Source organism: Magallana gigas, chromosome 2 (genome assembly GCF_963853765.1).
Source record: "Magallana gigas chromosome 2, xbMagGiga1.1, whole genome shotgun sequence".
In the NCBI taxonomy this organism is placed as follows: Eukaryota; Metazoa; Mollusca; class Bivalvia; order Ostreida; family Ostreidae; genus Magallana; species Magallana gigas.
Window position 1 is genome coordinate 59,944,479 of NC_088854.1, and position 26,409 is coordinate 59,970,887.

At 34.8% G+C, this 26,409-nt stretch overlaps 2 protein-coding genes across 4 annotated transcripts; one reads left to right on the plus strand and one right to left on the minus strand.

Annotated features, from left to right (window-relative positions):
• Nucleotides 1–4,069: 4,069 nt before the first annotated feature.
• Nucleotides 4,070–7,030, minus strand: LOC105348452 (protein Dr1). Its single transcript, XM_011457868.4, has 4 exons — nt 6,876–7,030; nt 6,368–6,639; nt 4,968–5,131; nt 4,070–4,276 (listed from the first exon to the last, which is right to left on the minus strand). The coding sequence occupies exons 2-4, from the start codon at nt 6,594–6,596 to the stop codon at nt 4,157–4,159; spliced, it is 513 nt and encodes a 170-aa protein (XP_011456170.1). The 5' UTR covers nt 6,597–6,639; nt 6,876–7,030; the 3' UTR covers nt 4,070–4,156.
• A 2,190-nt stretch (nt 7,031–9,220) lies between these two features.
• LOC105348451 (centromere-associated protein E) lies at nt 9,221–14,498 on the plus strand. 3 transcript variants are annotated; one of them, XM_011457867.4, is made up of 3 exons: nt 9,221–9,374; nt 9,638–9,754; nt 11,444–14,498. In XM_011457867.4, the coding sequence occupies exon 3, from the start codon at nt 11,459–11,461 to the stop codon at nt 13,967–13,969; it is 2,511 nt and encodes an 836-aa protein (XP_011456169.3). In that variant the 5' UTR covers nt 9,221–9,374; nt 9,638–9,754; nt 11,444–11,458; the 3' UTR covers nt 13,970–14,498. The 3 variants fall into 3 exon arrangements, with proteins under 3 accessions (XP_011456169.3, XP_034303389.2, XP_065933640.1); XM_034447498.2 differs by lacking the exon at nt 9,638–9,754 and having other exon boundaries at nt 9,354–9,374; XM_066077568.1 differs by lacking the exons at nt 9,221–9,374; nt 9,638–9,754 and adding an exon at nt 10,709–10,854.
• The last annotated feature ends 11,911 nt before the right edge of the window (nt 14,499–26,409 follow it).

Here is a 26,409-nt window from a genome sequence, read left to right on the forward strand (position 1 = left end):
CTGTCCGTCCGTCTGTAAACTTTTCACATTTTCAACTTCTCAAAAACCACTGGGCCAAATTTAACCAAATTTGGTACAAAGCATCCTTATGGAAAGGGGGTTATAAATTGTTAAAATAAAGGGCAAAGCCCTTTTCAAAAGGGAGATAATTGCGAAACAGTAGGTTTAGGGTGCATGTCTTTAAAAATCTTCTTCTCAAGAACCACGGCACCAGAAATGCCAATATTTACACAAAAGCTTGTATATATAGTGAAGATTCTAAATTGTAAAAATCGTGACCCTCGGACCAAAACTGGGGCCCCAGGCGGGGTTCAAAGTTTAACATAGAAATACATAGGAAAATGTTTTAAAAATCTTCTTCTCAAGAACCACTGCACCAGAAATGCCAATATTTACACAAAAGCTTTTATATATAGTGAAGATTCTAAATTGTAAAAATGGTGACCCTCGGACCAAAACTGGGGCCCCAGGCGGGGTTCAAAGTTTAACATAGAACAACATATGGAAAATGTTTAAAAAATGTTCTTCTCAAGAACCACTGCACCAGAAATGCCAATATTTACACAAAAACTTGTATATATAGTAAAGATTCTAAATTGTAAAAATCGTGACCCTCGGACCAAAACTGGGGCCCCAGGCGGGGTTCAAAGTTTAACATAGAAATACATAGGAAAATTTTTTAAAAATCTTCTTCTCAAGAACCACTGCACCAGAAATGCCAATATTTACATAAAAGCTTGTATACATAGTGAAGATTCTAAATTGTAAAAATCGTGACCCTCGGACCAAAACTGGGGCCCCAGGCGGGGTTCAAAGTTTAACATAGAAATACATAGGAAAATGTTAAAAAATCTTCTTCTCAAGAACCACTGCACCAGAAATGCCAATATTTACACAAAAGCTTGTATATATAGTGAAGATTTAAAATTGTAAAAATCGTGCCCCTCGGACCAAGACTGGGGCCCCAGGCGGGGTTCAAAGTTTAACATAGAAATACCTTAGGAAAATGTTTAAAAAATCTTCTTCTCAAGAACCACTGCACCAGAAATGCCAATATTTACACAAAAGCTTGTATGTATAATGAAGATTCTAAATTGTAGAAATCGTGACCCTCGGACCAAGACTGGGGCCCCAGGCGGGGTTCAAAGTTTAACATAGAACTACATATGAAAAATGTTTAAAAATTTTCTTCTCAAGAACCACTTCACCAAAAATGCCAATACATACACAAAAGGTTGTATACATAGTGAAGATTGTAAAAATCGTGACCCCCAAACAAAAAGTGGGGCCCCAGTAGGGGTTTAGATTTTAACATATGTAGGAAAATGTTTTAAAATCTTCTTCTCAAGAACTATAGTGCAACTGTTTGGGATATTACTATGCATACATGTACATCCTTAAATAATGTAGATTCAAAAAATTGTAACTCCCGGACAATTGATGGGCACCAAGAAGGGTTCAAAATTTAAACATTTTAAAAAACATAAAGGAAAAGTTTAAAAATTTTCTTCTCAAGAACTACAATGTTTTAGTTTGTGGAATTTCTATGCATGCATCCTTCGCTTATGTAGATTCCTAATTGGTAAAATCGTGACCCCCGGACCAATACTGGGGCCCCAAGATGGGGTCAAAATTTATTAAAGAAATATAAAGGTAACATGTTAAAAAATCTTCTTCTCGAGAACTACAATGCTTCAATTTGTGAGATTACTATCATGCATACAACCTTGGATAATGAAGGTTCGACAGTTTAAAAATAGTGACCCCTGGACTAATACTAGAGACCCAAGATGGGTTTAAAGTTAAATGTAGAAGTACCGGTATATATGGAAAATGTTTAAAAATCTTCTTTTCGAGAACTACAATGCATCAATTTGTCAGATAACTACGTCAGCACCCTCAAGTAGTGTAGATTCGAAATTATAAAAGCCGTGATCTCAATCTAATACTGGGGCCCCCAAGAGGTGTTCAAAGTTTAGCATAGAAATATAGAGGGAAAATGTTGAAAAATCTTTTTCTAGGGAACTATAATGCTTCAGCTTGTGAGATAACTAGGCAAGAATCCTTAAATAATGTAGATTCCAAATAATTAAAACTTTAGCACTGGACTAATACTGTGGCCCCAAGAGGGGTTCAAAGTTTAACATAGAAAGATATATTGAAAATGTTTTTAAAAAGTTTTTCTCGAGAACTATAATGCTACAGTTTGTGAGATTACTATGCAAGAATCCTCAAATTGTGTAAACTCCAATGTAGTGGAACCAAGAGTTATCTTTCTTGTGTTCTGTACAGTCTGAGAGTTATTCCTCTTGAAGTGGAACTCTGCTATGTTCAGTTTTTCAGGTTGTGTACGTGTGGTCCCACCGCAGTGCTTCACATTTTCATTCCTATGTTACTATTTATGTTGTTCAAGCCAACCATAAACCTCGGACCATAACTGGGTCCCCAGAAAGGGGTTCAATGTTTAAAATAGAAAAAGCATATGCTACGAAATGTAATGTTACAAGGAACTGCTGTTCAGGTGAGCGATGTGGCCCATGGGCCTCTTGTTTATCTTCTCATTACATATACATGCTTCTGTTTTTCCTATTCATATAGCTGTAGTCTAAGCTCTTCCATTACTTATATACCTACATTCCTTTCTCTACATTTTTATCAGATTTTTGCTAATCATACATCTCGCTTCCTTTTCTGTCAACTCGGAGTACAACCATGTCACTGAAGAACCAACGACAATATTACAATAGTTTGGAAAAATAGGTGGGTGCATTTGTTTAAACTGAGTCGACCAACTTCTTACAACAAGAAAAGAGTAATAACATAAAAATACTTTCTCTAAAATATTTGAAGACCTTGAGATCAATGTTATATAAGATCACGCGACTAACTTCAGGCCACCGTCTCAAGCCACTATTACGAGTACACATAAATCTCTCCCAGATGAAAAAGGTAGAGGATTGGGCATAAAAACCATGGTTTGCTAGGATGTCTAAGTCACCAAGATTAAAGAATGGTTGTCTTATTGGTGTTAGTCTCACTTACCCCAGACTCTTACTCTCAAGACTTGACTCGTACGAAAGTCTCTCACACAAGTCAAGTCTCGAGGGCAAGAGTCTAGGGTAAGCAAGACTAAGCTCCTGGAAGTGAGACTTTAGAGAGATTGATCCTGAAGATTTAATGCTTTATGGTTCTGACATATTTAAAGATAATTTAAAGGGGCATGGTCACGATTATGGTCAAATTCAATTTTACTGTTTTTATTATTTACGATGCTTTAGGAATGTATTTCTAATGATCATGTGAAATTTGAGAGTCAGGCGTAGAGTTTTTAGCCAGATCCAAGGCTCACAATTCTTTGTCATGTAAACAATGCTCGTGCCCTGTTTTTGTTTACATATGTTCAACATACCAGTAAAAAATCATTTTCAAGCTGATTTGTCTATCTTCTTATTCATTTTAAGAATAAATAAAGAGTTTCTAACGTTTAACACTCATTTTAGGGTATAAAAATGGTATTTTTACTTCAACATTCAAAATGTAAACAAAATTTTTGTTGTTCTTTTTCATTTTAATCTTAAATAAACAGTTTCTACCGTTTAAAACAATCATTTCAGGTCTAAAACTGGAATTTAACTTCAACATTCAAAATGTAAACAAAAGCTTTGTTTACATAGCAAAGAACTGTAAGCTCTGTAACTCGTTTATAACTTAACAGGTGATACTCAAATTTTAGTTGCCTATTAAAAATGCCTTACTGAACAATTGTAAACATTAAAATCGGACAAATAATTTTTGACCAAAATCGTGACCATGCCCCTTTAACAAACTGAACAAAAACCACTTCTTTCTATCACTGTTTATTTCATTCGTGTCTTATCTTGAACACAAATAAATTTTATTACATAAAATGGCTAATTTTTCACTTGCAGAACAAACAATAGAATGAGAAAAACCATTTTGAGAGTGAAACTCTTTGGAAAAAGAAAACTAAGTGACAACAAAATTGTTCTTAAAATTTCATTTCTTGGATACATACAATGTACTTTAATTTAGTAACATCATTTATTGAAAAAAACACCAAGGACCCCCCTTGAATTGTTCTAGTATGCCCTCACACTTGTTGCTAGCCTTAGCACCACCTGTAGCTGGCGTGTTGCTAGGAGTAGTCATCTTCGTTGCTGTCAGGTTGCTGTGGCAGCTGAAGCTGCTGTTGCTGCAAAGCTTGCTGGGTCTGGAGCCATTGCTGCTGCTCTAAAAGAGCCTGTTCTTGTTTGGCCTGAAACCATGGGAACAAAAGGATAAAAACATTATTTACATATGTATATACATGTAGGTGTAAAAACATTATTTAAATATGTATATACACGTAGGTGTAAAAACAATATTTAAATATGTATATACATGTAGGAGTAAAAACATAATTTAAATATGTATATACATGTAGGTGTAAAAACATTATTTACATATATCTATACATGTAGGTGTAAAAACATCTAATAAATATTACAAATAGCATTTTTTATACATGTATATTTGTGGGCTGAAAGTTTTTTTAACAGGTTCAATTGCAATGTCATTTTGTGAAAACACTACAAGTATAAATTATATGTATAAAAAACAGAGATCCCAGATTCCATAATTTGTTAAGGCTATACTATTTATGAATGAAGGATACCTACAAAATCCATGAAAATTGCCCTGTCATAATTCCTAATAAGGTACATATATACACATCCCTATAGTCAGAGAAATGTTAATTTTCTGTCTGTTTACATACTTTGGGAAAGCAAAAAACTTATAGGTTCTAAAGAATAAAGATAGGAATTACAAATATGTCTGGATGAAAGAGTAAAGAACAAAAGAAAAGAATCTTTAAAAAAACAATATTAATTCATATGCTATTCAAGTCATTTTAACCAAAGATACATGTCAGTGAGAACTTTTGAGACTCTACATAAGATACAGACCTTGGCAAACAGTTCCTGCTGTTGTCGGAGCAGCTCTTCCTCGGGAATTCCTAGATTTTCCAGGCGGGAACTTCCTCGTCTTTTCTTGGCAGCTACAGCTTTTGTCTCTTCCAAAACTGCTTCAGCGTCTTCTTTGTAATTCCCAAACCCAAGGTGATCAAGTGCTTAAACCAAGTTTGAATAATTTTAGAAGCAAAATGAGTAGCATTGCAGTGTATAAACATGAAATTCGGGTACAATATTTAGATTTTATTACCAGGTACATCCAATATGGGGCAATAAGAAATCAAGAAAAAAATTATCATTTTTGTTTTCAGTTGTTTCTGAGCTTCACTTACAAATTATAATAATAGTAACATTGAAAATAATTGTTAAGTATTAAAATGAAGATCATAAATAATGATAAATTATGGTTGTATAGATTAGAATAGAACTCTTCAAATCATTTATACAGGTGAATGTTTGGGTTCATTTGCCAAAAGAGCAAATGTAACTTAAAGGTATATACATGTATATCCCTGACTAATGACATGTAATGTTTCGATTTAGCAATTCACATTTGAAGTCACTGTAGAATGTGTAGTATGGTAGAGGTTTATAATGAGATGCTTTAGCTTGGATTCGGATGCAGAAGCTTTTACCAAAAGAAAACATTCGGTAAGAGATAACAGCATTATCAGGGATCAATACTGTTAATATATTTTGATTGGCTGTTCGTTCGCTCTAAAACGCGTTCGCCCTTGACGCCGTTCGCTCTAGTTTTCGTTCGCCCTAGGTCCGTTCGCTCTTGACGCCGTTCGCACTGTGTCCGTTCGCCTTAATTTCATAAAGGATTAATTAATTTATATATTTTTGTGTATTCTGGTCAATTTAACCATTTTGAAAGATACATTTATAATTAATGAAAACAATTCCGACCTTTCTACTTCTACATAATAATCACCATGGTTGACAGTAGTTTAAAAAAGATAGAATAGGTGATAATCATCTGCTAGGCTTCTGAATGAGCCAATTAAAGTCTCAAATTTTTTAATTGTTTAAAAACACCAAGCGAATCATTCTAAAAACAAGAAGACGGTTATCGACAATGTACGGCAATAAAATCTTACAATTAACGTATACCAGTAACGTCATTTTTGATGAAGGAAAAACATATTATATACCAATAATCAATAAAAGTTAACAAGTTTTAAGTTAAACGTAAATGAAATAATTTATAATATTGTTTATTCATAAACAAGGAGCGATCAAGGTTAAAGGCGAACGATTATTTGGGCGAACGATAATTAGAGCGAAGGGACCTAGAGCGAACGGACTATGGCGAACATGTGGATAGGGCGAACGCACCCGATACCGTTAATATATAGGTCCCTGGCATTACACAACATTTCTTTCTTTACCTGCAATGATGTGTTCGGGGGAAATTGTTTTCTTGCTTTGCTTGTTGCAGATTTCATTTGCCTCAGAAGAAACTAAGTGAATAAACTCAGTGCAGCAGTTAAGGATAAGTTCGCGGGCGTCGTTTGCCACGCGTATGTTTGGTATGAGTTCCTTTATCATTTTGTTCAGAGCTGCACGGGGGATGCTCAGTTCATCTTCATCCTTATTCTCTGTCGACATTTTATCCATAATGAAAGTTGTGTTTGATCACTCGTTTACATCCTTAAAATATCTATGAATGAACAAAAAAAAAATAAGCATACATAAATGATTATATATCAAATTTGTAGTGTTTGTTATTTCTTTTTATACGCAGCCCGAAATTTCTCGACATTGTTGTCAGTATCTTTATTTTTTGCTCACTCTTTAAGTATTGTAATCAAACAATTTGTGAAGCCATGATAGATTTTTACTCCTACATTGTCTTAACATTATTTACTATCTGAATACACTTTTGCTAGTACTTACAGGGAAATAGTTTACCACATCTCTAAACTAAAAAAAATATTCACAGCTTTGGTCCAATCGTAACTACTCGGCCATTTCCGTCACTGCAACCAACGGAAAAGGGCGAGCGTGATCCGAATGAGCTTGGTCATCTTGTTGAATACCGATCCCGACGTTAAAATAAATAATTTTAAAAGTAATTTAAATCAAAGCATAATAAAGCATGATATAGGCGCATCTGTTTCAATGACCGTTTAGATATTTATCTAAATTTTAAACTGGTGCATTTAAAAATAATAATAGATGAGCCAAATACTGAATTGTTAATAAAAACATTAAATCTTTTTATTAACGACTTTCAAGAGGGCCATGGATCGACAGGACTCATCCGATCGCCGATTTTGATTTGTGTGTCGTCTGTTCACACAATAGACAATGTTGTCCGTTGTGTGATTTTACGCATTTTATTTTTTACCGAATTAGTCGCTGGGTCATTTCAACCAAACTTGATGCAAAGCATAAATAGATCGAACTTGTTTTCATGTTTGTACCATCGTGACTTCTAAGGACAAAAAAGTGGGGTCACAAGGGGTTAGTGGCGTTATGAAGTGTTACAAAACATCTCGTTGAATTTTAATAAAATGGACACAATTACATGTAACTCATTCAAACAAGGAAGTATGGAGCGCTTTCTATTAAATTCAAACCGCGATTCCTTGGGGTCAGAAAGAATTGAGCAACAAAGGAATCCAAACATTGAAACATATATATTTTTAACATATGGGAGACTGTACAAAAAATTCTGAAGAAAATGGAGCCACTATTATTTGTAAAACTAATACGGAGCATGTAGCTGGGGAGTTTGACACACTTCTAAGTTGATTTTATATAATCGTATTCCGCATAGAATTGCTGTAGTTATCTTGCAAAGAAAAATACAGCAAAAATTATTGAAAAATAAAATGAATGCGAAAAACTCAAAGAATCATTTTCTATTCTCTCACGATTACCCAGAGAGAGAGAAAGAGAGAGAGAGAGAGAGAGAGAGAGAGAGAGAGAGAGAGAGAGAGAGAGAGAGAGAGAGAGAGATTTCATTTATTTATTCATTCCTGGTACAAAAAAATGCACGGAAACCCCTTGAAAAAAAAAGTGAAAGGATATCACATGTCTTCATGCAGGTATGTAAATTTGATCTGGAAGCAAATAAGTATATGACACAGTTTCAGTTTCAATTTATTCATAAATAATTCATGTGGATCAGCATGGTCACTATTATAAGGGAATGTTCCAATTTTTAAAAATAAAGGAAAGTATTGTCTAAAAGCATAATAAAGTTATTGCTTTTATTATAATTTGCGAGTAAATAAAGCAATATTGAGCTTATAGTTTGCAAAAATGCATAACAAGGCTTCGGTATAGAATTGATTCCCACCTGTCCACCCGCACCCCCACCCTCGGCCAACCAGGCACAATAAAACATGCGTGAAACCAGAAAATTATTTCAAAGGGGGAGGGGGTCCGACTGTTATTTGCGTTTCCGAGGCATTTTTTTGTAATTCTTTATTGCAAATTAAATTTATAGTAATTTGAATTTTGCAGGGGTGGGGGTTTGGACCCCCGACACCCCTCTAGATCTGCGCATGTTAAAATATTATATAAGCTGGTAGCTGGTAAACATGCATTTAATTTTTGTAGATCTAGAAAGGAAGAAAGGAATTATAACCCCACTAAAAATCATATGAACAGCCCAAACATTTCCTTATGGCTTTTGACGTAATCCTACGCGTGTCTTCAGGGGTTTTAATATGTTTTTGTTTGTGCGCAGTGTTCGTTTCGGATTTCCGCAATGTAAACATTATTCGTAACAGGGAATTTCAGTATCAAGGATTTTCAGTATAAAATATATATCCTCAACCAAAAAAAAATGTATGTCTAAAAAAAAACAATTAGGCACCGTGCCTAGATCTACTCACATAATTACGAGATACATTTGATTTATTATTTTTTTTCTTTTGGACGATTCAACTAATGTTTTCTTAACACTTCAGATCGACACAGTTTAAGTGAACTTTGCAATTCTTTTATTTCTTTTCATTTTTTTTTAATTCACAATAAAAAGTACAAACACTTGGGTTTTACTTTAGAAAAGGCAAAAACATCTGTTGACTAAGATCTATATATGGAAATGTTTAAAATCATGTATATTTTGTATACATCCGGGCGGTAGTGATATTTCACGTGACACTTTAATTATTTCTACAGTTTAGTTCGTATGATTGGAAAATATAGATGGAGCATGGGACTGATTATTAATTGTCAGCTGTACAAGTACTATCAGATAAGAGACGGAAGAACAATTAAACTGTACACTAAGTGACAAGCCTACTACTGTCTAAATAAACACTAAATAATTCAACCAGGCGATCCTATTTATATATGTAGGCCTACTTTAAAAATACATACAGTGCATTTGTGTCAGACTTATGTGTCATATAAACAGATCTCTTGAGCAATCCAAAGGTAACACTCTCTCTCTCTCTCTCTCTCTCTCTCTCTCTCTCTCTCTCTCCTCTCTCTCTCTCTCTCTCTCTCTCAAAATATTTCTAAATCGGGCTCGATATCCCTTCCGTTCACAAGAAAACAAATATTTATATATAAATCGGACTCTTAAATATTCTTACCCGGAACAATTAACGAGTCAATCTGTGTAATTATGGCGTGATATTTTATATATAAATGGTTTTCCCTGTTTAGTAGCTGGATTTAGTTTCTATTACCTACAGGTTCGAATGTAACGAAATCTAAAAATAACCACACGTTGATGGCACTTAATCCGTTAATGTTTTCTAATCCCGATGGATCGGAAGTGTGACATGTACAGTCTCCACAAGGAGTGAGGGGTGAGTATATAGGCTTTGTACAGTTTATATACCCGGCAATCTTAATGAATTATGTTAATGACTGGCCATTATCTGACTCATGTAAAAACATCCACAATCGATGTTGACTGAGATCAGGCGGGGAACAACCTAAAGCTACCTTTGACACCTCGGTACTTTTGTTTTGAAAACAAATTGTATGTCATTTCATTGAACAAGATAATGGTAGATAGAACGTACTATTCAAAATAGAATATGAAAGCGTGACTTTATTGATGACTATTATCAATTATTTACTGATTCCAATGGAAACTACATCACTGGTATCCCCCACCCGCCCCCTCATGTGAAAACTGCATATGTATGTGCACTGTGCATCGCGTCGAAAATGCGTTTCGCTATATTTTTTTTTTTGTATATCATGAAGGCTAGGCAGCTTAATTAAATCAGCACGCCGTAACACACTGCACTTCAATGGTATAGGGTAATGTAACAGTATGCATGAATGTTTACACACAAATCAAAGCAATGAGCGGCTGTAAACAAGGAAGGTTCCACGTGAATTGACTGTCCTCACATTGCTGAGAGATCGGATAGAGGCCGCTTCGGGAAGTCCGAGAGGTCGCACGACCCCACACTGAATTAATTAACCAAAGGAATCTAGATATATGTCAATTTGTTAGTGTTAAAAAGTCTAAAAAGTTTACTGCTCTGTGTTTATGATAAAATTAAAATATTGCTTGAGAGATCTTCGATCGCAAGACGATCAGGTGTCTGCTTTCTTTTATATGACAGTGTATGCTCGACAATTCTAATATATATACTAAATAAAAAAGTAAGATAAAGAGTGTTTCGACAAATCGATCGATCGATCGTTGGTATTGGGAACAATCGATTATTCTACACAAGAGTCGTTTATTGTGCACAAGAGAGCAGTGCATTATATAAGGATAATATCAGAGGGCTAGTTTCTTTTTTTTATAGCCTAGAGTGTGTCCGTAGTGGAAAAAACCAGCATAAAATATTTCTATATATTTTGTAGCTGTAGGTCTAACTCCCGGTCTAAAAAAAATTCGGATGGACGACGAAATTTTTGAATATTTCATATTATGGGTGCATAAGTAAGTATTTATCAATGCCCCTCTCTCACTAGTGCAGCAGGATTAAATGAACGTTTCTTATTAATTTGTCTGTCGTATCTTTTCTCGTTTCTTCCATTGCTCTTTTTTTCATCAGTCGTACAGACCATGGGTTTCCGACAATGCTTTATCTCTAATTACTGAGACATTTTCAACGAAACTTGGTAGAAGTATCCATCAAATAACGAAAGGACAACGCGTCTTTTTAGGAATATAATAGTTAGAATGAACGAATCGTGAATTGTTTTTATTAAAACTCTTCACTAGAAATTTTTACAAGTCTTCTTTTCCAAGAAATATGTGTTGTCGTAATTTTTTAACCTATTAATATGAAAAATATGTCTACTTTCTGTAGAAGTGATAATCAAACAGGGGTTTCCGTTATATCGGTAATTCATCGTGTCATAGCAACTTTCATACCCGACTTAAAATCAGTATTCATTGCATTTTGCCTACAAGGGTTTACAGTTGCATCGACAATGACGAGGTCTAGGATCCATAATACATGTAGATAATATGTACATGATATTTTCATCCTGATGCGAGTCGTTTCTTTTCTGTTGTTTTGTAGGACTAGACCGACGCAATGTACCTGTACCTGAGACACGGGGACTCGCTGGAGCTACTGTCTGGGGTGGTGCTGAAGGATGGGTACCGCCCAGTGGTTGGGGACGTGGGAAACGATCTACAGCTAGAGCCCGCCATCTGGTTCAAATCCCTCATCATCGACGCCATCTTGATTGACTGTGATCGTCGCCAAGTTCGATGGAGTCGTGTTCGAGTGAAACCAGGTGACCGCATCAGTGAAGAAATCGAGGACTTGTCCATTCTGTGTGAACCCGACAATGTCATTAAAGCTAAAAACTTTGAAGCGTCGGTTTTTGAAGACTATGATTACAGTGAATTAGACCCAAAAGCTCAGGAAATATTTGAAGCCACAAGACAGTTGTTAATCAGCATGAGAAAGAGAGAACTGAGCAATGAACAATATAAGACTGAATTGTTGCGGTTACTCCATTGTTATATCATGCCATCTATCTCGTTAACAGCAGACGACATAACTAATCTCCATAATGCCCTCGCCAGGGTTCAAAACCAACTTCAAAGCATCGACAAGATTATATTGAAGAAAGACAAAGCTGTGCAGTTGACGGAATCTTCGATGTCCAAACAACGGAAGGCAATTCTGGAGAACGAAGATTTCACAAGTGTAGTGCATATACTTTCATGTAATCCCAAATTTCTTCATGCGTTTGAAAAACACATAGGAAAAGATGTCGAAGATGCCTGGCAGGAATTTGAGATAATTCAAAGGAAAGTCAATGAGTTGAAGCTGAGAAATTCTACTTCAGAAGAACTTGGTCTGGTCCGGAAGGAACGGGATGAAAGTTATCAGAAATGGGAAAAAACAAAACTGGTTCAAGAAACCATAAAACAAGCAAAACAAAGGCCAACAAAGTCAAAACGATCGTCAAAAGTGGACACAACAAACGTCTTCCAAAAGGTGTACATCGAGATAAACGAACGTTTACAAGAAGAAAAGGAGGAAATACATCGACTTTGCTTACATAAGGTCCAAATTTCCTCAGTTCGAGAGGCTATTGAGCTAGCCTTGGATGATTTGAAGACGGAAAGACAGACTTTTGGTTGGCAGATGAAATCTGATGGAACAGCCGAACATGATACTGACGTCATTGGGATGAACTGCAAGCCAAAGGACTGGTACACGCTAGAAGAGACGATCTCTTCCATTTTAGCAGACGTCACCAATGACGTCACTCAACGACATATTCGCTTCTGCTCGGGTATACACGATAAAATTGCTTCAGCCTTGAAAGAAAGTGAACTTTTCCAAGATCAAACAAGCTCAAACGATGATGAATATCTAGTCATAGAAGTCCATGAAGACCTTCTAGCGTCAGGAGAACGAAGCCGAGATCGGCGATCAAGGATTGGGCGCTCTACAGTGGACATCCCAGAAGATGAAGAACACGTTCCTAGAAGACAAGAAACAGTTTTTCAGTCACTTATTGACACCATTAAAAGAGAGGTAAACGATCATTTGTTGAGTACGGTTGAACTCCTTTCGCAAGTCATCCCTGAAAACAGCCGTCATGGGGCGGCAAAATTAAATATCAGCGGAAAAATAGCCATTTGTTACCATAACCACCTCAGTCACAAAATCATGGAACCCTTAGAATCGTTGTATGATAAAACGTACGGTAGAATATGTGTTAATGTGTTCAACAAAACCAAGGATATGTCTTTCGAGGAGTTAGGTATTGACGAACCGTGGATACGCTGTCTGAATGACCCTTCCGCTTCCGTTCACGTTACAGAAGTCAAACGTCCGACCGAAACTGTGTCCATGGCGAGTGTGCATTCTATCACTTCCGGGCTGAGTCTCTTGTCAATTGGGAAGATGCCAATCGATGAACTCTACCGTCGTGCGAAGAGAGAGTGCGGGGAACTTGACGATTGCCCGGAGTTCGAGGTGTGTGTGCATCCCAGTCCAGGGGAGGACACGGAGCTGACCCACCCGAAAGGTATGGTTGACGAATCGCCACCCAAAACCAACGGCGACTTTCAGACGCCTTTCAATGTGGGTCCTCCATCTTATGAGGAGTCGACGAACTTACCGCCGTCTTACGGGGAACATTGCACCTCCGTAAAAACCCCGGAGGTCCAAGAAGGAGGAAGTCTGTACGACATTCTACAGCCTGGACTAGATTTGGTTCACTCCCTTGTGAGGGAAACCACCATTACTGGGAAACTGAAGATGATCACCAAAACTTACCGCTTTGTCGGGAACCAGGTGTCGGCTCTGAAGTCTGCAGCCTCGCTTCAGGATTTCATGGGCTGCTGTGACGAACTACTCACTTTACTTATCGTTTTGCTCACGTACCTTGATGAACGTGATTTCAAACGTCTTTTTATTCAGATGTACTTGGTGGTGGACTTTAAGCCGCAGTGCATGCTGGGAGGCGTTCATGACTGTTCGCTGACCAACTTCTTTGCGGCGTTTCAGTACCTACAGGACAGACTAGTCATGCATAACGTGAGACAGAGCAAGAATGAAATTATCGAGTTAGACTGAACAAACGTTTTACATATTTTGTCAAGAACAAAGTGAGGTTGACGATCAAATTGTTTGTGTTCTTGTTTTACTTGGGTTGTCTCTCTACATCCTTGTTTTTGATAGTTGTGATATCATAATGTTTTTGCATAATGATTGAATTTTTGAGATTTATTTGGTATATCTGCATAATAGATCATATTTTAGCTATGTTTATAGAGTCTAACCTATTCTATTTTTCCAACCCATTTTAGACGAAAAATATGTGCTCAAACAGAAACAAAATACGATTTACTGAATCTAGGATCATTGTTACAGAGATCATATCGATCATACTTTGGATACTTTACTAGACTTTGTGAATAATCATAACGAACAAAAGTTTTACATGCTACAACAACAGGTGGTCCATGTACATGTTCACCCCAATGGACAGATATACTACATAATATAATAATCTAGATTTTTCCTGTGCCAAACTGATATACGCTTTTTATTCAAGTAAAGTTCTGCTTTCATATTATGCTAATTAAAAGATGAATGAATTTTTTATCTTGATTTTTCTTCATTCAGGTGTTTTGTTGAATAAAATAATTTTCAATGATATTTCGCAGATCTTTCTTAACGAAAAAAGAATGACAATGCACTTTAAGTCTTCCTATTTCATCTGTATATGCAAAGACATGATTTAGTTTAAAAAGATCGAATGACAAGAACTTCAGCCCATTCTCCAGGAAGCTTATCATAAATTATTTTGGGGAAAAGAAGAAAACATTCTTTTAGTTCATCTATAGTTGTCAATTATTCTTTAAAATAACGGTCATTTGAAAGTCACGTGACGTTTAGCCTTTGGACGTGTTTGTTCCACGCTCATTGTTTTTAACAAAGTTTAAATGCTTTTTGGCTTAATACTAGATTAGTTGTATATTTTTTTCTTTATTGTCATTAGTTTTTTTCTTTTTTAATTGAATTTACTTAGATCGTGTTTTTAAAACCTACATTCTGTTTGCAGTGATTTGTGAGTAGTATTCAACGTTTAAGGTCAGACGACACGTTCCTCGAGAATCTTTTTTGTATCTCCTCGTAATGAAGAGTTCCAACAAAAAATATTAATTTTATAATTACTTTAAAAATGATCAAAATTTACTTGGATTTGGTTATATGTCTAGATGGTTGAGTGGTTAAAACCGTAGCCGCTTACTGCCAGCAGCGTATAGGTTCTAAAGGTCGTGAGTTCAAAGCGCCGCCCCGGCGGAGATATAGTTATAATATTGTGAGTTTCGCTCTGCTGTAGGTTTATTTATTTTTATATCAGCAATTCAAGTGTATTTTCAAGAAGATTATATAGGAAATTGCATACTCTAGTATTTTGCAGAAATGCCTGGTGAGGTACCCTAATTTTTTGCAAGAAAGCTTGTCAAAGTAGTAGTAAACCATTAACAAATTCCTGGAAAAAGTTATCTAAAATTGAGGAACGTGTCGTCTGACCTTAAATGCTTTGATATTTTGCTCTCTGAGCATCGAACTGAACTCCTATTTATTACGTTCCTCTCATTGTGTAATTCTTTTACGGTGAGAACAATTCCTATTCAAAGCACCACTGCGAATGTCATTGTTATTTAAATTTAGATCGCATGGTTTTATTTTTACAGATTTCCAGTCAAAATCGCAGGGAAAAGGTGCTTCGTGGTTATTGTCCTTTTTTCGAATCATGGTTCTTGTAATTGAAAAAAGATTTTACTTTGTTAAATCTTCCTGAATAAGTGGAAAAAGAAGGAACCAACCAACACAAACGAGAAAAAGGAAAGAAAAACAGAGAGAGTATAACACCTTTATTTGAATATGTTAAGTTGCCTCTAGGGAAAATTTTTGGATCCGCGCCTGACCTAGTCAAAGCATCAATTATGAAACAGACTATATATATTATACCGAATGTTGCTTAATTTTTACATAATAAACTGAGGTTTAATTAATATTCAAGGGTATAAATTTTCGTGGATATATAGAACATCACAGTTTTAAGGAGGCTTAAAGGGACTTGGACACGATTTTAGCTCAAAATTAAAAATTTTATTTTTCTAATTTTAATGTTTAAAATGGTTAATATGGGTACTTTTAATGCTTTGTCAAAAATTTGAATGTTAAATATTGAGTTATAAGCAAGATACAGAGTTTGAAAATCTCTGTTTTGTAAATAAAGCCCGAGCTTTGTTATGGTTTACATATGTGTTTTATTCTCAATCAAATGTCATATTATCTATGAACACATTGGACTAGTTTACCTTGTTTCCCCACGACTTATTTGCTAAAAACATGTTAATTTCATATTTTACATTATTTGTAAACAAATATAAGACTCGAGCTTTGTTTACTAACAATGATTTTTTCCTCTATATCTCTCTTATAACATGACTCTTAACATTCAAATTTTAATCAATCATTCAAAATGAGCAAGTAAACCATTTTATACATAAAAAGAAAAAGAAAATTAGTTTATTATTAGTTTTTTATTAGTTTGTATACAAAGCAGACACATATGCTTGAAATAACATACTAGATGCATAAAACAACTTGGACTCGTCTTGATGCAAGTCTCGTGAACTGTACTGCAGGCACCTCTGCATTTAATACAGACTTTACAATTATAAAGAAAACATTTCGAACATATTTTCAGAGATGTAAAGGGAAACTATTAAACGGTCGGAATGCTGTCCAATGAAATTTGGAGCTATTCAATCCAATCTAATTTAAGAACAAAAACTTCAATTAAATCAAATAAATGATGCTAATCCAATATCAGATTACTAGTATGAACTATCTGTGACAATAGGGAAAGGTGTATCCTATACACTCATTAAAACTTTTAAGTGTTCACTCTGATAAATAAAATAATTTGAAAATTACGAAATAAAATATAAAATTTTCAACTTTTCGTAACTGATATGTCTTTTCATCGATAGCAAGGATAAAATAAGACAACAAATATTGAAATCACTTACCTGTGACGAAACGTCAAAAAATTAAATGTGTGTATTTCTGCCCGTGTTCAATATGATTGGCAATTTTAATGTGATTGATATTAGCCTTTGATGATAGTTTGGAAAGAAAAAAATTACCATGGCCAAAATGATCATTAAAAAAAGTCGTTGGAATATTGATGTCCGCATTGTTTCCACGACACATTGTACTCATCCAATTTGCTGTTTATTTTTTACTCGACTTTGTTTTTAAATATTAAGCTATCAAAAGGAACGTTATTTTGGTATCATTTTTCTCTTCCAATGGTGTAACGTCATTTCCATCGGCAACTTAAACAATCCAAAAGCCCTCACAGGATGAACCACTGCCATTCAGTCAACTGAATGTTAACTGAAAGCTCTGGAAAGGTGACTGAATGACACAGCTATGCCATTCAGTTACCGTTCAGTCACATTTCAGTTAACTGAATGGCAGAGGTTCATCCTATGCCTTAGCGAAATTAAACCAAACCGGATGTGTATATGATACTAGTATTTAGCAAAGGTCAAGGTATTGGGTCTCAACCAAAGGTCACGGTCAATGCATTGTTCTTACCTATTTGAAAGTTCAGTGGAAATAGTCACCTCGACGACAAGACAAATAAATGTCCTTATTTCATATTGTTATTACATTATACTGGGTGAACACTTGAAGTTATGTTGAGTTCATACGTACATATACGATGATTTCTAAGCGTCTGACCTGGATAGAGATGAAATAGTGAATACACCTCACTGCTTGTCTGGGCAAAAGAATCTAGGGTAAACCTTGGCCCAGGTAGCTGCAGGTCTGCCGCCCTGAAAAAATTCGGATGGACGACCTGGGAGCTACAGTGTCTCCAATTGTAAAAATCTGCAATTTTGAAAAAATGCTTAGATTTTGGACCGATTTACCTTATTTTTGAACTCATTTATACAAATATTCGATTTCAAAAGATTCCTCAGACTTTTTACTACAACTATCATCACTATACCTGCTCCTGATATATCCGCGGTCGGTTTGCGTGTTTAAGAGAAAGTCTGAGGCAAGTGATAACGATACATGTCTCTGTACTAAATTGGCTGAAGAATTTAATTATAATTTTCAGAATTCGTATAAAAATAAGAATAATCAGTCCAAAACTAGCGCAGTTTTGTGCGCCATAAATTGCAAATTTTTATTTTGGGAGGTACATAGCTCCCAGGTTGTCCATCCCAATTTTTTCAGACCGGGAGCTACAGACCTACAGCTATGGCTAACGTTGCTGCATCTCATTCTCATGACAATTTGTTTAAATGATTCTGAAGAAATATTGACATGTCAGAGAACATTTTGAATTGTTTTATTGATATACATATTTACTCGATTTTTTACTATCTTTCCATAATTAACCAATATGGCTTGGTTTAACCACAAAAAATACAAAAGGTAAACTGTAAGGTATAAAACGAAATTAATTTTACAGTTGGACAAATGATACAAAAATTGTTGAATCAAGAAAAGCATTTTGGGGGAAAATATTTTTAATACCATAATATTAAGAATGGAAAATCTATAAATATTGTTTTTTCTGACTTGTCATTAACAAGAGGCCTATCTATTTTGATCTATTTTGTTTTCAAAAAGGGTTGAGTATCAATATTATTTTTATACGATGACCAATGATGGCCGAAAAGCACTGGTCAATTTCAAAATTGGTGTTATTTCTTATTACTTAGCGAATGTTTGTGCGCTAAACAAGAATAGCCAGATCGATCTCTGCTCGTTTCCAATGAATGTTAGTGAAAATGTTATCTTAATTTTGGTTTCGCCATCCAATGGATCGGTCACACCGTTAAACATCTTAAAAATTATAGCGTATACTTATACAAAGTATACTGTTTCCTGTCTAGTGCAATATATACCGAAATCCACCTTCCTGTGTAAAATAAACTTAAATGATGTTAAACTGAGAGTATAGAAACGAGGCTTAATGGTAACATGTATATATATGAAAATCAGTGAAAATTTAAATTTCAGTAAGGGGTTTTGTAAGCTAAATAAAGCTTATTCAGCTTGTATGGCAACCTTTTTTGTTCCTCAAAGTAAACTCGATCATCAAACGATGCACTAACGATGTATTTGCCCTTTAATGCTAATATGTTTCAAATTCTGACCGCTCAAAGGGCTAAGCCAATAATTATCACATTTTCACTTACAGATTCATAGGAAACGTGAACAGTAAGTGGAATTCACTTATGTGTTTTTATGTGTATTTCGTCCCTTAAAATATAAAGTATTAATATTTGTACTAAATATAGAAATAACAGTGAGAGAAACATTATCATTTCTATATAATAGACCAAACAAATATTTTTAGACGATTTAATAGCCCTCTAGGCCCCTCATTTGAAGTGTCAGCTCCTTTGCCTTGCATGATGTCAAATGAAAAATCTTGTAATACGGAAACATTTCGTATTATAAGCTGATCTAAATGATGTTACCTAAAAAAGAATACTTTGGGGGCCGACCCTTTATCGCCTTTTTTAGGACGTTTCACAGATTAATAAAGGTTGTTTGCAACCAACCGGAAGACGTTGTAGATATTAAACTGAAAATAAAAAAAAATTGTCATACAAGGCATTCTAAGATAACGGTAGACATTGTTTGGATACATTTTGATATTTTTCAAAGATAAAGCAGCTTTTTAGCAAAACTCATAGAGTAAACCTCTCAAAAATTGGGCATGTCCAGATCGGTTGCTAGAGAAGATTTTAGATTTTCAGTTAATTGGGATGCTGGGTTAAAGATTTGTCTGATAATTGTATATTCAAAATTTGATATGCTAAGGTATTGACAGTCTGATCTAAAAAAAAAATCGTGCTAATTTTTATGTTACATAAGATGTACCCGCTGAATGTATTGACAAATCAATATGTTATTTTAATGTTGGTATGGGAGATTATCGATGCATTGTGTGGGAACATCCTCAGAAGGTAAGTTTAATGATTAGTGTTCAAAAAGGTGTCCTAAGTAAAATAGCAGATAATACGCTTTATATTTTGTTTAAAATATAAAATTAAAAAACGTTAGTCAAATTTATAAATGACTGTTTTTTGCAGATATGTGCAGATGGCTAAGATGAGGGTTTTTATGGTATTAATTTGTCATCGTTATCGTTTGTGGGGTTACGTTTTACTTTGACTTCATCGGAAAAAAGGTTTAAACCCACTTTAAAGCGAGCTCTGCTGTATGTACACTGTAGACACATTTTTACCATACTTTAGGAAGTATCTATCAAAGAAGGGCGGACTGCGCCCTTTTTATATGGAGACATTATAACATGTTTTACGATGCAACTGTTTGGGTGAGCGCAGCAGGACGGACTTGTATCATGGTCAACAATGTCACCCATTATCAATTGACTTAAGAGAAAGGTTGAGAGAGAGAGAGAGAGAGAGAGAGAGAGAGAGAGAGAGAGAGAGAGAATGTTTCTTAGTCTTAAAAAGATCTAACAAAACACATATATATTCTACAGATTTGCTCCACACCAAAACCGAGCTTTACATTTGAGAGAACTGATCAGTGTGATTGACATTTGTAATTTGCATGTCTTTAATTTGATCAAATCTGTGAACGTTACATTTCATTTTTCTTTTGTTCCTTTTTTGTTTTCTGATTCTTTATTCGCTGGTTCATAGGTTTTGTTTTCTAATATACATGTAATAGTAATTTGTTTCTTTTTGCATGCTAAATATACGTTCTATTTATGCCCCCTCTCCCCAAACTTGTAGGTGTATAGTTTCTTTTTTTTTTAATTTAATGGCTTGACAATTTAAATATCTTTATAGATATTTAACTGTTATATTTTTTCTCTTCATTTCTTTAAGGAATGAATTCAATATTTTTCGCGGTTTATAAAAAAGCGTAAACTGCCCCAAACCATTTTATATCGTATAAAACTAAAAAATATTGAATTCATTCGCGGTTTATAAAAAAGCATAAACTGTCCCAAACCATTTTATATCGTATAAAACTAAAAAATATTGAATTCATTCCTTATAATTTAATATTTTTTCTATCAATTGTAGATAGAAACAGTCATTTAACATTTAAAATGACATCAAATTGTACAAAATTCAAACATAACGTCAGGCGGATTAATACATTTTTGACGTTAGTCTTACTATGACGTAGGCAACATTCTTTTTACAATATAAAATTATTTTTTAGCAAATCAGAAAGCGCGTTACAACCAGAATTAAATTATTTTCATTTAATACAAAATGACGAGACTGTAAGATTGATATCAATAATATGTTAGGTTTCTTCCCAACTTATACTAACTGTACTGGTATGTGCAAAATTAGCTTTGATCGATATGGCAATAGTGTATTGTGGTTTGGAGCAGATCGTGACCTTCCCTTTTCATCCAAGCGATACACTGGAAATGTTTTTATCGAACCGACCGAATCTTGTCAACTGATGCACCCCCATGCCATGTTTATCAGATCACGATGCAACAGCTGTGGCAAAACTAGAAACAGTTGTAAAACGTAAGATCTATCGATGGAAGAAAACTGTTAAAAAAATGAAGTCAGAATTCAATGAATGAATGAACTAGTTTTTTTAACAACTGTGATTTTTCATTGTCAAAAGAAGGAATATGGAACAACATAATTACCACACTCAACAACATCCTTGAATCATCCGTACAACCAAAGATGACAAGCAGCAGGTTTAAACAACAATGGATAAACCGTGGTATTTGCCACTGAGAAAGAAGAAATAATTCAACAAGGCAAAATCAACGAAAAATTCTAAGGATATAAGAAGTTACCATTATCTAAAAGCTCAGACCAGAGATGCATGCAAGAAAGCATAAAACGAATATACTAGTACTAGTATAAACCATTTCATCATACTGTACATCCAATCCAAAGCAATTCTGGGGATTCATCACCAGCAAGAACAAGAATCGTATCGGGATAGCACTATTAAAAGCAAGCGACGGACGTATTCAGACAATACATCTAAGGCTACAATCCTTAAGAAACAGTTTTCTTCGTTCAGTTTTAACGAACCAGTGAACAACATAAAATCCATGGGTCTAAAACACATCCTGCAATGTATTGTATAAATATCTCAGAGGCTGGTGTAAATAAGCTAATTCAAAGTCTGCAAACCCTTCAAGGGGCATGGTCACGATTTTGGTCAATTTTTTTTTTTCGATATTAATGTTTACAATGCTTCAGTGAGGCATTTTTAATAGGCAACCAAAATTTGAGTGTCATTTGTTGAGTTATAAGCGAGTTACAGAGCTTACAATTCCTCGCTATGTAAACAAAGCGTTTGTTTACATTTTGAATGTTGAAGTGAAAATTCCAGTTTTAAACCTCAAATAAATGATTTAATCGTTAGGAACTGTTTATTTATGCTTAAAATGAATAAGAAAAGTCTTATTTGCAATCTTTCGTCTCCCAGCACTGAAAGTGTGCATGCTATATCTTTCGAAATGATATTATCAACAAATACCGATTTCTGATAAGGTTCAAAATATTATCAAACCAATAAAATTTCATGCAAATCAGTCGAGCCATTTCCAAGAAAACTTTTGCACAACCTTGGCTACAAGAGAAAAAGACGTATAGAAAAACGATAACGTCTTCCGTTAAAACGGGAGACCTTAAATATAGTTATAATTCCTCTTTTCATGAGCAACCAGCATAACCAACTTCAATCAGTATTCATTGCCTGCATTTTGCCATTAAGGGTAAATAGATTTATCGTCATATCGTTATTATTTTAATTCTGATATTAGTCGTTATTACTTTTAATCTTTTCAGGACTAGGCTGTTGTCATGTACCTGTATTTGAGACATGTGGAGCCTGTCATGAGAATTGGGTAAAGATTGAAACACCATAAAACATGCAAAAAAAGTCAATACAGTTGTTAGAAGCCGATACTACGAACGACTGCCATAAGATTTACATCGAAATTAACGAACAGCTACAAGAAGAAATGGAAGAATTACATCGGCTCTGCTTGCATAAAGCCAAGATTTCCTCGGTTCGACAGGCTATCAAACAAGCCTTAGATGACTTGAAAACAGATTGCCAGACTTTTGGTTGGCAGATAAAATCTGATGGAACAGCAGAACACGATACTGACGTCATAGGGATGAACTGCAAACCAAAGGACTGGTACACGCTAGAGGAGACAATCTTTTCCACTTTAGCAGACATCACCAATGAGGTCACAAAACGACATTTTCGTTTCTGTTCTGGTATACACGATAAAATTGCTGCAGTCTTGAAAGAAATTGAAGATTTTCAAGATCAAACAAGCTCTAATAATATCAAATATCTACATGAAGAAGTCCTTCAAGCTTCCGGAGATAGGATTGGGCACTGTACAGTGGACATCTCAGAAGATGAAAAAAAAAACGTTCCTAGAAGACAAGAGACAGTTTTTCAGTCTCTTATAGACGCAATAAAACGAGAGGTGAATGATCATTTGTTGAGTACGGTTAAACTTCTTTCGCTATCTATCTCTGCAAACAGCTGTCATGGAACCGCCAAATCATGAAGATGAAGGTTTTTCTGATGACATATTTGCAAATGTTTGCTCTGTTAACGCGATGGCAGTCTGATACCAAGAATTTCTTGTTTTGTTTTTTGTTTTATTTTTTTGTTTTTTGTTATATAAAATGAACATATCGAGTGCTTTGACAAATCAATATGTAATTTTAACATTGATATGTGGGACAACCGATTATCATGCACAAAATCGCATAGCATTGTGTTTATATCAAACTTATATAAGACTATCCTCCGTATATATGTGCAGAGGCTCAGGTGAGGGCTTCATGAAATCAAAGTACTGATTTACTGACGGGAGTTGATTTTATCGATTATTATTTATCTTAAAATCATCGATATTTAATTTGCTTGTAGTAATTAGTAAGTAGTAATTATAACCTGTATTTGAAATACGCCCATTTTTATAATATGAATTCTCGGACTTTTCCGACAAGAATTTCGAGAAAACCCCTATGAATCATGTTGTGTAATATTTAAAAATAGAATTGATTTCATCAAATTATGTATCGGTATTAGAAATTTTTCAAAAATTGTATGGGTCCAACCAATAATGAACTTTAGTCTCGTTCAATCAAATGCTCGGCTATCTCCGTTAATCTCCGACAAGTAAGAGATGCCAGGTCACGTGATAGCTTGATGATGGGACCTCTAAATACTCTAGAGAGTGACTCTCTGCTTGTCGGAGACGTTCGGAGACAGTCGATGGTTGAACGAGACTATATTGAACTCTGGCGTAGGAATACATACGACTGCTACGACTGCAAAAAACTTCTTCTAAATTGTTCGTACTATTTAAAATCTGACTATTTCCAAGGTCTTTATAAATAAGTTTCCTTTTAAAAATGTTTCAGCGTACATTACATCGAATTTATCGATTATTTTCAAGACCTAAGTATTGTCAGCGGTGATAGTAACTGCATGGGAGAGTTGATTAAAATCAACTCCCAAAAATGACAATAACAAACCGTCAACCATCTCAAAAATCCATAAAAAGAAATACAAATTCAAAGCAGAGCAACAAAGACCTCAAAAAAGAAAGAGGTAGGATAAGGTGCCTAGGAAGAGTGAGCATCCTCTGCTTACCGATCGCACCCGCCGTATTTTTTTTTTTTTGTTGTAATAATTGTGTTGAATTTTCGTCCGTGGCGATATATATGACCCCGTCCAAAGAAGTTTTAAATCACAGTCAAATTGTTTTACTGTAGGTTTCCTGAAATGCTCTTGATAAAATCACCAATACAACTTGGTAATACCGGTAGTATCTATCAAAGAATTTGGTTTGTTTAGGTTACCTTTATGCTGTATATTACAAAGCTAAATTCGACCACGTAACAATGATATGAAAGTTTAAAAAACTTTTAATTTTTTCCAGGAAAGTAATGCATTCTTTTGAATGTCAATATATCAAGTGATATTGACAGCTAATTGATTATCTTATTATACAAAACTGGGTGGAAGGTCAAGACTTGTTATATTTTTTCGAGAGGGAAAGGCTATACGTATATAACTGGTTTGTACATGTACGTCACAATGCACTAACGTCAAAAATGTACTAATGCGCTTGACGTTACGTTTAAATTTTGAACTGATTAATATCATTTTTTGGTTTAAAAGTAAAGCACACTCCATTTGTACAGTGAATTACAAAAAGTTAAATCATAAGGAATAAACTCCATATCGATCCAAGTGATACTCGTATAACCTGGGTTGGAGTGATTTGCGCTTTTTAGCTCACCTGAGCTGAAAGCTCAAGTGAGCTATTCTGATCACATTTTGTCCGTCGTCCGTCTGTCCGTCCGTCTGTCTGTCTGTCCGTCTGTAAACTTTTCACATTTTGAACTTCTTCTCTAAAACCACTTAACCAAATTCAACCAAATTTGGCTCAAAGCATTCATATGGAAAGATGAATATAAATTGCAGAAATGAAAGAAACATTTCATTGAAAGCGGAGAAAACCTCAAAACTGTAAAAAAAAAAAAAAAAGCAAAAAAAAAAAGAAGGGGGTGTATTTTAAAAAATCTTTTTCTCAAGAACTACTGAGGCAAATTCAACATAATTTAGCATGAATAATGCTTATGGGAAGGAAAATATAAATTGCAAAAATTAAGTTCTAATTCTGTTTCAGATCTGAGTTATTACAAAAATAATAATAAAGGAAAGACGTGTTTCAATCAGTTTAATAGCTTTGGGCTCGGCATCCGGTAAAATGGGTAGGCAAGACTTGGCCTGGGCAAAACAAAAGATTGGCAGTTATTAATCTGCTTATCTCATTAAAATTTCAGGACATTTGATGGACCAGTATATTTGTATTCGCTGTAAATATTGCTGCAAAATAGTGCGTATTTGGAATTTACGATTGCCGATCTGCCCCGGCTTTTAATTTGCCACGGCCCGGGTTTGCATACCCATTTTACCAAGACTCGTATTCCATAATTCTAAAACGAGGTTTTTGTTTAAAGCAGCCATGACATTATATGATAAACGGGTCGATCTGACAATGATGAATTAGTTTGTTGTGCAACAGTTCGTGTACGAGGGGAATCTTTGAAACATGCAAAATTTATTGGTGCCGATTTTGTGAAGTAAATTGAGGCTAAATATTTCAATGCGTTGACAGTTTTCACACATGACGGTGGTTTAAGCTTGTGATTTTCGTTTCGTTTTCATTTATGCTTTGCGTTAACCTGGGAACTGTCGCTTGTATTTCCTGATTTTTACGCATCAAATCAAACAGAGACTTCGGTAAATCAAACAGTTTACTGTTTACCTGAGCAAATTAAGCAACATCTGATGTATTAAGAAAGAACTAAAATGCAATTCATTCAGGCTATCGGTAATTCGGTATCATCTTTTGCGTAATGGTAGAATAATGCAATATGTTT